At 32.0% G+C, this 14,005-nt stretch overlaps 1 protein-coding gene across 2 annotated transcripts in view; it reads left to right on the top strand.

Annotated features, from left to right (window-relative positions):
- Positions 1 to 8,416, top strand: part of LOC143254284 (transmembrane protein 201) — a 30,215-nt gene extending 21,799 nt beyond the window's left edge. The window contains exons 9-10 of one of the 2 annotated variants that reach the window (XM_076509187.1): positions 93 to 359; positions 3,977 to 8,416. In XM_076509187.1, the coding sequence (XP_076365302.1) occupies positions 93 to 359; positions 3,977 to 4,098 (389 nt within the window). In that variant the 3' untranslated portion in view covers positions 4,099 to 8,416. Of the gene's footprint in view, positions 1 to 63; positions 360 to 3,976 lie in introns of those variants that run through there. The other variant, XM_076509189.1, reaches the window with a different exon arrangement.
- The last annotated feature ends 5,589 nt before the right edge of the window (positions 8,417 to 14,005 follow it).

Raw genomic sequence — 14,005 nt, 5'->3', positions numbered from 1 at the left:
TACAATATCCAATAATTTGATACTTTAAAAAATATCACTTTTGTTTCTTTTTTACTTAAACAGTTTACTCACTTCTGATCTGATTTTAAAAGGGTCAGTCTGTGGAGATGATCTAAGGTTTGAGTCAGTTAATGGAAGATCATTTTCCCAACCTTCACCAAGTGTCCTCTCTTGGCCTCCTTCTGTTGCACGTGAACAGTGGCAACAACAAAACTTGCACGAGGTCAGACGGCGAAACGTCAGTAGTAAAGGAAGTTCATTGGGATCTTCAAGCTTGCAGAAAACAGATTCTGATAAACCTGATAAGAAAGAATGGAAGGAAGTGTCTTCAACAGAACAAAACTCTTTAAACTGTCAAGGTAAGCTGTCAAACTATACCACTTGTTTCTTATGTATTGAACGATTATCAGAGTAAGCTAGCTGGATTACTCTGTTTATTTTGTGCAAAGTGGGTGCTAAACTAGATGGAGTGAACCACTTCACCGATATGAACTTATTACTTACCATGCTAAACAAGATGAACCATAATTCAAGCTTAAATATAAGCTGAATGATTGTTATGTGGTTAATAAACAACACAAGGCTAAATTATTAAACACTTTTTTTTAGAACTATAGTGTTTTAATTTTTGTGAGGTAAAGGTGTCTTATTTAACCTTATAATTAGTACTGCAGTAGCTTCACAAGTGTTACTGTTAGCTATTTAACTTTGGATGAGCACTTTTTAATGTTTATGATTTAACAAAAATCATGCTATTCTAATATGCACTTAAAGGCTGATATTTTCAGGGATTAGATATTTTTAATTTTTAGACAAGTAGATAACTGTAAGTTGTTGGTGGTTGAGTTTTTGTGACACTTGTTTGTTGGGTGATGAGTTGCATCAACTTGAGCGTGATAAGTTGATCATAGTTGAGATGCAGTGGTGCTCACAAATTAATTCATGATATGACTGCCTTTATTTTTCAGAAGATCATTAACCCGCTTTGGCATCGAGTCCACGAGTTGACTGCAATCTTTACTAATTTTTGGATCGTGGTACCACACCTCAATTATGACTTCAATTAGCTTATCTTTCGTAGTACAGTCTTTTTCCCTGAAGTCTTTCTTTACAAATTGCCCAAAGATTTTCAATAGGATTTAAGTCCGGAGAGTTTCCAGGTCAGTCCAACACTTTTATTCACGTTGTAGTCATAAAATTTTTCACAAGTTTTGATGTGTGGCACGGAGACAGATCTTGCTGAAAAATGCCAGATCCATCTGGAAATCTTTTTCAATTCTGGAACGACTCTTTTCTGCAAAACTTCAATGTACTGTGGTCCTCGCATCATACCTTCTATGATGTGTAAGCCTTCGATGTCATAGTAGCTAAAAAAGCCTCAAAACATCTTCAAAGAATGTTTTACGAACTGATTGATGTGAGATTCTCGAAGTTTTTCACCTGAAGATCTGTGCACATGCAGACTTCTTTGACCCTGTACGAAGAAATGAGTCTCGTCACTGAATAACACCTTTCTTCATTGTTCTTGCATCTAGTCCTTGTATTTCAGACCCCTTTGATACTGTTTTTTCTTCATTGAATTGGTAAGTTGTTTTTGACTGGTCTCCTTGCCCTTCTTACGCAATTTCGAATGATGTAATATTCCTCAAAATTTCGTCATATATCCCAAAAATAGATCGACCGTACTGCAAAACACAGCTAATGACGCCGTCTGTGTGAAAAAATGACTATTAAAGGAAATCAGCGAGTCCAGCGAGCCCACACCGGCCGCCATGCTGACAATATTATAAAATGACCATTTGTTTCAATTAATTTGCACAAGGGTGTAGGCTTGATAGAAATCAATAAAAATGTTCTAACGTGAGCACTTTCAAAAGATGGATCTTTATTCTTCAGGGGACATGTTGATGGTTGTGCTAATCAAAATTGATATATGACTTGGTGCAAAATATTTAGGGATTTAGTAATTGTTAATAACATATTTAGAACAACTTCCATCTTAGTTACCACAAGAATACCATCACACCGGTGAAGAAAGAAAAGACAAAGTCAGTGTAAAGATCTGTGCTGCCTTTACAAACATTTTATCATTATTGATCATGTTTAGTTTGAGGGCCGTGGCTACATACGCTGTGGGTCAAGGTATGTTAACAGACACAATACAGGGTGTTATTCTGGGTAGTGGACAGGGTGCAGGTAGCTTAATGTACAGCTTGACATTGAAACAGGCAAACAGCTTTTATTTTAACAAGTTTATGCAACTAATGGCATGGTCATCTTAGTCTGCACGTAATGGCTAGTTCAGTCTTATCCATTTGTATTTTTAATAACTTTCTCCAACTAATGGTAAGTTCAGTCTATTAGTCCTCACACATTGATGACAGACTTACCATAGAGCAACTTGCACATTGTTATTGGTTCCAACACAACACTTGAGGAAACCAAATGCATGGAAGTCCTTATCACTTCATGATTGATGGCACATTTCCTATTTGTACCCCAAATGGCTGGTATGGGTTTAGAAACTTTTATTAAAATAAAGTGGAGAACAACCTGAAGATGACCTAAGAAGGTGGAAACATTGTTTTCTACTTTATTTTAATAAGAGTTTTAATATCCATACTTAGCAGTCTTAAGATGCATATTTACTCCGAGTACATTTCTCGTCATCACTAATTTCCTATTTCTTGTTGCATTCTCTTAAAACCTGGTCTTGTCCAATGTCACCTCCATTTTTCATATTCAAGGTACACATCATACAGTTTTTTGTCTCTAGTGTATCTGGAGAGCAGCTTGTTCACTTGTAGTTTATTAAGGGAAAAATTTTGTTATGTATCCTGTGTATGGTGAATTCAGACAGGGTCATTTGTTTATAACCACTCTCTGGGTGTGTGAGTTTAAGGTTAGTATGTTCTAGGATATTTTTATGCAGGTTTTGTATTCTTATGTAAGTCTTATGTTCTTTTCAGTCCCTGCACAATTCACTATGGTATAAATAGTAATTTTTGAAATATTTTTCATAAGGGTTGCTTTTCTGTATTAATACATTTCCATAGAAAAGCTATGACATACATTCTTTCAGCCATAAATACCTATGATGACATTGTACTGTTGAAATGTCAGAAGATTGTCATTAACAGAATATAAACACGACGCTAGTGTGATAAACATGTTTTTAGACATGGAAACCAGAATCTATTCTAAACCTAACTTGGTAAGCCTAAAGGTAAATATTCAGAAGTGTAAAATAGAAGGAAGATAAATGTTTTTGGAAAGTAATATAAACAAAAAGGAAAATTCTGTTCATCATGTCATACAACTTTTGACTGAAGTTCCTTGTTTCCATAAATTTTTTTTATATATATGTATATATAAAGATTCAGTTTGGGCTGGTTACACATGTATTTTATTTAGGTTGTTCCTTACTTGTATAGATATTTAATATGGTCTGTTCCTGTTTTCCTGGACAGAATTATTTTGGTTACTTTAAACACTTGTTTAACTGCAAACAATCTTTATACTCTCTTTAAAGAATAAAAGGAATGCTTTTTATGAACTTGAAAGATGAACTCAGAAGTTTCTGAAAGATCAGTTATATTCTGAATACTGAACTCAGAAGTTTCTGAAAGATCAGTTATATTCTGAATACTGAACTCGGAAGTTTCTGAAAGATCAGTTATATTTTGAATACTGAACTCGGAAGTTTCTGAAAGATCAGTTATATTCTGAATACTGAACTCAGAAGTTTCTGAAAGATCAGTTATATTCTGAATACTGAACTCAGAAGTTTCTGAAAGATCAGTTATATTCTGAATACTGAACTCAGAAGTTTCTGAAAGATCAGTTATATTCTGAATACTGAACTCAGAAGTTCCTGAGAGATCAGTTATATTCTGAATACTTGTATTTTTTTTTAAAATGTTAATTAAAAGTGAATATGGAATCATTAGCTGTTTTTTTTTTTTTATGTTTCAAGGTAAAAGAAGTTTAACCCTTGGTGGCCACTGTTACAGGTGCCTTGTTGCTGTCAGCGTGGCTCTGAACTTCAGCTTGATTGGATACTTTGTTGTTTTGCCCTACATTTCTTGTACTTATTAACTACATACGTTCGTATTGGATTTTATATCTGGTATCACTGCCATTTAATCTGGTGTAAAAGTTTTGTCTTGTTGCTTACAGAAGATGTTCTAGTAAGGAGATGAGCAGTGAAAGGTTGTAATGATTTTATTTGTTAATATGTATTTGTAAATATATTTTGATGCATTTCTCTGAACATTTTTAATTAGTAGTTTTGAATGATGTGTGGTCCAAAAATAAGGACAACATTTATGAAGTTTAACCTGTTGACTACGAAGTATTTCAGCTGCTATAATACAACTATAATGCTTCTTAATTTTGTAACTTTTTTGTGACGCCATTTTGGATCGAAAGTGAAACAATTTGTAAGTTGGTCAAATGCATGTATGGTGCTGACAACTAGCGTTGAAGTTGGGTATTATTGAGAACAAATTAACTCGTCTGTGGCACTGTGTTACCGATAGGCTTGGACGAGTTATCTTGTCTACAGCACTGAACAGGTTAAACCTTGTGAGATACTGTGTGTTCTGGATTTTTTAATTTAGAATTTTTTCGTAGGAATATTCATTTTAAACAAACTAAAAGTTATTGCTGAAGCTTCTATCAATAGGATGTGTATTGTAAACATGAGAACATGAAAACACAAAACATGATCTTTGGCCATATTTCTGTGTTCTAATGGATTGAATGATGATTTGGCCTAGAAAACAAGATTGTAGTTAATATGGCAAACTGTACTGTTTGATGTTAATGTCATGTGTGGCTTTATAAAATGTGTGATAGCAGTAGTGTATCACCTGGATAAATGTTTTAATGAAAGCTGAAATGCTTTGAATTTGGGAGAATTTTCCCAATGTTTTGTTAAAATGGAGCTTGTTGCAAGTTAGTACTGTCTTGCATTGGTAAAAGTGGTCTTTGTGATAGGTTGCTAGGTTAATTTTAGGCTTGTACTGATGAAAATTCTTTGAATGAAGTAAAATGTAAACTTTTAAATCAACATAACTTTGTTAGGTAACTACATAGTTTATTCATTGCTTTTTAACCTAAGCGAGGTAAGAATTGCTTTCAAAACTATTCAACAATTCATTAAAAGATGAAGGACCTATTCATATAGTTAGGCATTGTCTTGTTTGGTCAAGTGTATTGTTAGAAAGCATCAGAAAAATGTTACTAAGATATTCTGTGTATCTTGATTGTAGCACACAACGTCTCTTTGGAACCAAACTGATTTGAGGGCTTAATGCTAATTTCCTTGATCTCTTCTCTCTCTCGTAATTTCAGTTGTTTTTCATGTTATGATATATAACCTTAGCTGTACAACAAAGATATCCATATTTACTTAAAAATATTTAGAAAAGATATTAACCCATTTTATGTCAAGATTTTTATATGCCCCCTACTTTTTTTTTTATCTTCTGCTTATTTGATAGTGAGAAAAAAATCTACTTGATAGATAAATGTCGTATCTTTTGGACTGCTAAATATTTCAATGTAACTACAGTAAAGTCTGGGATTACTTCAGAATAAATGTTGGCACTTCCGATGAGAACTAATTGTAATACGTAATGTAAATAAATTGGGACAAATATTTTTTAAAACATTAAGGGTTTTAGAGTTATCTTGGGCAAATCAAGTAATGGGTTAAAGATAAATATTCATACCTTTATGAACATGATTAAGAAGAGAGATTTAACTTAAAGAATCAAGCCTAAATGTGTCTTAGAGGATTACTTGAAGATATCCTAACCCTTTAATTTATTATTTGTTTAGTCAACAAACAAGCTAGAAATACATTGTCAGCACACTTCCATTGGTTAGATGGGAGATCTGCTAACACAATAGATGTGATAGAGTAAACTTAGTTTTGCTTGTGTTTTGATAGTCCTTGGTTTGATAATACATTATTTATACACACACTTGATTAGTTATCCTTAACAAACTTTTTAATAATTAGGTTAGCAGTTTTTAGTGTTGGTTTACTGATTCATTTCAAAGAGTATTTGTTAGAAGCCTAACAAAGTTGCATTTAGTTTAATACTTTTTTGTACTTTAGATGTATTGGTTTTTAGGCTTCACTTGGTAATGCTTAGACCACAGCGGTTTTACGTAAGTCATATTGAGACCTGTACGTTTTAGAAATTAGGTTACTTCACTTGGTAATGCTTAGACCACAGCGGTTTTACGTAAGTCATATTGAGACCTGTACGTTTTAGAAATTAGGTTACTTCACAAATGATTGTGGACTCCACAGATTCATGTATTTTGCTTTGGTTTATTGATGAATCACAAAAGTAGGTGTTTAAATGTGGCAAGTGTTAACTGTAATGAATATATTCAGAAACTGTCATGCACTTTGGTAGGTTGGCTTTCTATTGCATGTATTATGGTAAGCAGCATTATTGGTTTTTGATATCTGAGGTTGTTAAATATGAAATCCTTGTTAATTTTTGGTATTATCACACTGGTTCATGTTCCTTAAAAATATAGAAATAAGTTTATTTTCACATTTTTAAATGAATAGATTAGGTAAGTTATATTTGAAGAATCATAAATACGGTATGCGAGTGAAGTAAGATACTTAAGCTGTGAAAAACCAATTCTTTGTTTTTCAACACAAGGGAAAAAAACTTTTTAAAATAAAAGTTTAAACACAAAAAGTCACACATCAGCATTCTGTAATTGAAAATGAAGGAAAACTCGCATGTGAGATGTGAATTTTTGTTTTAGTTCTTTTTTACTGATACCAAAAAAACAATGCATTAACTTAAACATTCCTTTGGTAACAGTATCACTAAAGTGATGAAAAATAAAATATATTATTCACTATGCATGTAGTGTGTGTGTGTGAGACTATTATAAGGACTTTTAAAGTTAATTATTTAAAGCAGAATTAATGCACATCAGAAGCTATTCTAAATCAGTGTTTTTCTTTTCTTGGGTTTACTTGTGTCAGTGTGGAAAGAACTGTAAAATGTACATTTTGTCTTATAAAGGCAAAACTAAAACTAACAGTTATGTAAAGTAGTTTCTTACTTGGTATTGTGGACTAACCTGAAGTTACATTTAAATTAAAATACTATTTAACACTCAAGTCTATTTTTGTTACATATTTTTCTTATGGTTTAACTATAATGAATAATCTGAATAGTTTGTGTACTTCAGTAACTTAAAAGAAAAATTCAGGAAAATTCCATGAATTCCAGCTACACAATGCGATAAGTTTATAGTGAACTTTAAAGTAAGTGATAATTTGTTGAGCTTGTTGTTAGGCCTAAGTCGTTTCAGTAGCTTTTCACATTTTTAGCACACGTTTGAATTTGCTCATATAGCTGTGTTGGTTATATTGTTAGAAAAATAAATATTGAGGGAAAGTTGCAAGTTTATTATTAGTATGAAATTAAGTTCAAATAACTCATTTTGTGAAGAAGTTTATTTACCTTTGTTGCACCATGTGTCATGTGTAAATATGACTGCCTTTGATGTGGTATGTGTGTGTGAAAATGTTAACAGTTTCTGTATTATGTGTGAGGATATTCACAGTTGCTGCAGCTGAGAAACACCTGATGGTATGTAGTTAGTGATTATTGGATTGTCATATTTCATATACAGATTCATTATTAATGGAAGCACTTAATGGTTTCTGCAGTAGCCCTTATATCTACAAGCTTTAATATGATACCTCCGTGTAATTGATTTGCTAAAAAAAACACTTTTGGAAATCGATAAATGCTGGGGATTTTGCTTGTTAGCGAGAAATATACTGTCACACAGAAAATTAACCCATAGCTACAAACGTCGGTGGTGTAAAAATACTTTTGGTACTGGTGTTTAGTGCGTATGTTGAGACCAAATAATGTTACATGCTGCAAAGACAGGAGACATGGTTATTGCTAAGCCTAGCTAAAATGAATGCTAAAGAGGACATTCACTGTTGTTTCCAGAAGTAGTGTTATAAACAGGTAAAAAATCTACTAATTTATTGTGTATTGGTTACACTAATTCCTTACAATCAGTTGTCATTGTACAGCAAAGGTTTTGGTACTTTAAGTGTACAGATTGTTGGTCATGAAGAACAGTTTTAAAACTGGAGGGAATCTTGCTACTACGATATTGGTAACAATATGGGATAAAATTATCCATTCACTCTCACTGTATTGAAGATTTATGGTTTTCATTTGGTGTAATTTTTGATATTATCCCAGTAATTTTTTTCTTTCCATAAAAACATCTTTAATTCTGACGACTGTGTTCTTGAGAAATGTAATTATCTTCAGGAAAAACACAGTTTGTCTATTTTTAAATAGATGATAAAACAAAAAAAAAAATTAAAATTAAAAGATTGAGTTCTAAAAAATGTCTTTTCAATGTAGATAGTTTGAGAATTGCAAGTTGTTCCTTAATTAAGATATACTTAATCAAAGCTGAATTTTTTTTTCTATATTAAATTGGATGGAATTAGTTTTTTATGATGGAACATTGAAGGTTTTTTGTACATTTTAATGTTCAAAATGAAATTTGTGTTCTCTTTGTAAAAAGTGCCTCTTTTTATGTCTTCGTAAGAATTGCCTTCAAAGTAAGCTACCTTAGAACTTTATGCACATAAACAGTGGGAAGATAATTTTATATATTTGTGTTGTGCACTGTTGAGTTTCTTGTGAAGGTAATTTAAGTAAAATGCATCATAGGCACTGCACGTAGCAAATGCAGTGTGGCCAACATATTTTTTGCTTTCACTCTTAAGCTCTCTGAGTTATACTGGATATAAAAGTAAGTAGTCTTATAAATTAGTTATGCTTTGCTTTGAGTTTTAAGTTTCAAGGTTTAGTTGAGGTTGATTTACATTGGCATGCTTGCTGATATTCTAAGTTTTGTGTGTTTCTTGTAAGGGACCGTACATGACACAGCAGTAGTTGTGTAGAGCTGTGAGGCTGCAGTTCCAATATTTGCAACCTGTCACTGCCACATAACTTCACACTTTGGTACCATGGGTGTATTGTACGCATGATGGTCAAATCTTGAGAGTATTGGTGAGTGCCATTGAGTAGCTGTCTTCTCTCAACTCTATTATTTTTAAAATTAGGGATATGTAATGGAGAACCTTGTCCAAATATCCAACAAGCTTTGTTTCATAGCAATGAATATTTTTCAAGTAGTATTTTACAATTAGAATATTTTTTTATGATTTTTAAATGCTTGCTTCTTAAATTTTTGACTTTGTTATTAAAACACTTGGTGTTGCATTATTAAACATTTCAGCATGTAAGATTTGTAAATCAAGGAAATTAAAATCATTATGTGTAACTTAATAGTTCAAGAAATGAGAAATAACAGATCATAAAGAGAAACAAGGATATGGTATAACCAAATGTCATATTTTTTGAATGATTTTTTAATTTTCATACCTTGTATAATGTAACCAAAATTAACTGTATGCTTTATTAATGTTTGTAACCTGAACTTTGAATTTCATTTTTTGGATCATGATGTGTGTGTTATTTATCAGTGGTTCTCAAAGTGTTTTTGTAGGCTGGTCTAAAATAAACATGTCTGATTTGTAAACCTTGGCTAAGGCCATAAGATAGAACATAACAGGTGGGGTGGAACTGGCATATGAGTGGCTGTGCTCTGAAGTGGTCTGGAAATGAGTAAGTTTGAGAACCACCGTCTGACAATAAAATATTTATGTTTACCATTCTATCTCCTGCCTTAAGTAGTTTTATAGTTACCATGAATGCAGTTTGGTCATCTTTAATCAAACACTGGCTTCCAACTTAACTTGTATGACAGTTGTTTTATTGTAAATGGATGAACTTGTGTTAAAGCAAGAAATAAATGACATTTTAAATGCATCGAGTGCATGTTCAGAGATACTGTACTTTTTATAAATTAATTAATTAGAATAGGAGATCAGTTTTCATGAGACTTCTGTCAAATTCTGTTAAATGCTATTTTTGTTACGAGTATTTCATTCTGTTATTATACACTGATGTTAAATTCCATAACTTGAATATTTTTTTTTGTAAAATTCTGTGTACAAAGTTTAAGGGTGATCAGTTCTTTTAGTTAACAAAAATAATTCATCGAAACGGCAAAACAGTTCACTGTCATCCAGCTTACGAGTTTCAAGTCAGCTGACTGTATTGGAGGATCATTTTTGTGATATTAGATGAACAAAATTTTAAGTAAAATTGTTGTAATATTGTTATCAAAGGTGGTCAGGTGTGGCTTAGTGGTTAACATGCTTAGACTATGAATTCCAGGGTTTGTTTTTCATGCCCTGTTGCTAAAAACCATGATTCATACTTTGGAGTCATGGATGTGCTGTATGTCCCACTGTTCAGTGATAAGAGTAACCCAAGAAGTTATTTATCTTCCCTTTCGTATGTTTGCCCAAAATTTGTAAAACTGTTATTAAAATTAAGTATAATTATTTTTTAACAGTCACATCCTTAGAGAGTTTAAATTGTGTCCTCTTTGAGTTAGAAAGTCAGAAAAAATAAAGACTACAACAATTAAGAACATTACATTTAAATAACTGTGCCATCAAAGTTTAATATACCAAAATATTGTAATAAGTTGTGAGGAAACTTACACAAGGTTTTATCATAATAAACTATAAAAACACTTAAGTATCTTAGATATTTATTAACACATTTACAAATGTGTAAGTTCTGGAAAAATGTTTTTTTTAAGATGTCATAGAAAGCGTGGACGTATTATAGTTTTTAGCAGGTTTAGCTGACATGTTTTCTCTTGGCTTAACATTTGACCATTGTTGGAATATTGTTGTGTTTTCTGTACTTTGTTCATTATCTGTAATTAATGTAACCAGAACGAGACACTCTTGGAACGACCTAACATTCATCACAGAAGCTGTTAGTATTCAGGCTGTATGAACTTCAGTGGCTAACTGTAGAAGTTTATTTTGTAATTGAATTACAAAATTGACATTGTGTTGATATATTAAAATTTCAAATTTTGTTAGGCTTCCATGCTAGTTTATGAAAGACTTGTTTTGCAAGGTTAAGAATGAAAAGTTATTGATAATTTTGGCTGCAAGGAAATAAAACATTTGGTGAAGATTTTGACTTAGTTGTAAGGAAATAGAAAAGTGATCAACTCTTGCAGTTGGGTGCAGGTAGCTAGAAGGTTAAATGTAGAGTTTCTAATCTGGTATGAAGGGAAGTAATTTTGCTCTAATGGCAAGGAGTTAGATGATTAAGAATACTGGAAACAGCAGGTGTGAAGTTTTGTGCTTACAGTATTTGAAATAAATTACTTATTTAATCATCATTTAGTTATATATTATACAATGGAAAGTAGAAAAAAAAACTGAAGAGTAATTTTTATAAAAATATTAGCTCCAATTTGACCTCCAGTGACCCAGTGGTAAGTCTCTTATGGTCAAGTACATGGTAAACACATAGCCTATTGTGTTTATGAACAAGCAAATCTTAGCTTGAATTTTTATTTTTATCCCAAATATTTTTGGAAGATTATAAATTTAACGAGACCAGTTTTTATGAAACTATACAAGAGCATCATGAAAAATGTTTGATTATGTAGCAGTATTTCTATTAGATCATGTTTTCTATCATTATAATTTTCATACACCACAGGTTAAATTACTTAAGTGGTATGTGTGAATTATATTGGCTGTAAGTGTCATAGACATCTTGGTAACATGGTTATGAAACATTCAGAAGATATACTCTTATTTTTGCAGGGTACATGTGACACTGCCAGGCAGATAGGGCACTAAGCTCCCAAACTGTGGGTTGTGGGTTCAAATTCCTGTCCCACCAAATGTGCTTTCCCCTTTCAACTGTAGGGGCATTATAATGTGATGGTAAATCCAACTGGTTTTTGGTAAAAGAGTAGCCTAAGAGTTGGAAGCAGTTGGTATTAACTAGCCACCTTTTCTGCATTCTTTCACTGTTAAATTAGGAATGGCTGGTGCAGGTAACCCTTATAGCTTTTTGCAAAATTTAAAATAGACCAAATCATATGTGAAATGCAACATTTTAGTGTATAAACAATAAAATAAACTTATTCAAAAAATATTTTTCTTTAACTACAGATGTGAATTTACTGAACTTAAAATACATCTGTACTTGGTTGATCTAAAGTCACAAATCAGTGCAGAGGAAACACATTACTGACAGATGTTTATTTCGAGTATTGTTTAAATTATCTTAAGTAATAGAAACATGAAAATAAACTTCTTTACTTTAAATGCATGATTAGTAGGAAACGTGTGAAAACGACAACTTGTATGGTTCATCATGTTGTAATTTGTTGTAAGGTTACATTTCTAGGACCTTCTTATATCTAACTTCAGTCAAATTATAAATAACAGTCACTGCAGCAGTATTGCTGGTTGTGTTTTTTTTGATACCATGGACTAGCTCACTCTGCATGCATAAACTGCCATGGACTACAATGAGAAACCATTTTGTCGTTTTTAATTTGTGTGTGTGTGTGTGTGTGTGTGTGTTGTTGTTGTTTTTTTTTCCTGAAATCTGATAGGCTGGTGATTGAGAAACACCAATCTTGCAGTGTGCACTTAAATGGTTAATTCAATACTGGGTGTAAGCCAAGTGTATTTGAATGTTCATCCTATAGAAGATAAAAGATCAGACCCGAGAGACACAGGTTTTTTGTTGTTTTTTACTATTTTTTAAAGAGTAAATACTTTGTAGATAATACGTAGCAGTAGAAGATATTAACTAAGATGGCCAGTAAAACATGTCAATATATTTTCACAGAACTGTATTGTAATACATTAGTTGTGTACGACAAGTCTTGAAGCTTTGGTGGCTCAGTGTTGAAGAGAAAAACCAGAAGTAAAAAAATCCTTAAAGCTTGTAACAAAAACATCATTGTAACTTTGTGACTTGCTCATTAAAAAAATGTTCAAGGAAGTTTATTTTGGAAGCAAAGTTTATTGTCATTCAAGTATGTTTTTGTTGATTTAGTTTTAGTGTATTGCATATTGTGGGTAAATGATATGTGTTGGTAACATGAAAGAATAGAAGTTGAATGGCATATATGCAGGGGCTAGTGGTCAGAATGAAAATATTTCAACAATAAAGAGAATGTTGTGAAAGGTTAGGCAGAATTGTATTCGCCACATTTTTCAGAAGTGTCCACTGTGTACCCAGCTGTGTGGTTTAAATATTTTATGGAGACATAGAATATTTCATTTATTACATTTCTGTTAATTGATAGAAATACACACTGCTGTGTATTATATGTAAATGTTCAAAACGAAATTGTATTCAAGGTGACCCCTGGTTGTGCTGTTGTCCTACTGCTCGTACGGAGATATATGGAAATTGGTTGTGAAAAAAATATTTATTGTCACTGGTCCTTGTACAGAAATACATGGATTTTTATTATTAACTGGGTTTTAAAAGTTTTGTGTTGCATTTTTTGTTTCATTATTTAGTCAACTGAAGGTATTGAAAGTTTTACAACAAAAAGATATACAAATGTATATTTGTGCTCTTGTGATAAACAAAAACTGAAGTTTGGGTGATTTAGAGAGTTATGTTTATGTATTGTTCTTTGAAATTTCAAATTTTCAGACTTGTGAGATTAAAAGTACTGGTTGTTTTCTACAAATTTAGACTAGTAGCTTGTAGAAGATATTTTAACACAAAGTTCACTGCCAATAGATGAAAGGAAAACTTGTGTAATATATATTTCAATTTGAGAGTTGATAATCCATTGTTAAAAATCGAAGTTTAAAATTTAAAACAATCTTTGTTAAAAATAACCACAAATTAGTATAAAGTTACTAGACAATGTATTGTGTGTTTTAAATGTATTGTGTGGCTATGCTGTAAACTAATAAGCCAGTCTTGGTGATTGTAAACGTAGTTCTAATATGAGACGCTTGTGTTGTGAATATTAAATGTTTGTA

The sequence above is a fragment of the Tachypleus tridentatus genome, chromosome 6, assembly GCF_004210375.1.
Source record: "Tachypleus tridentatus isolate NWPU-2018 chromosome 6, ASM421037v1, whole genome shotgun sequence".
In the NCBI taxonomy this organism is placed as follows: Eukaryota; Metazoa; Arthropoda; class Merostomata; order Xiphosura; family Limulidae; genus Tachypleus; species Tachypleus tridentatus.
This window is presented reverse-complemented; position numbering and strand designations above follow the sequence as displayed.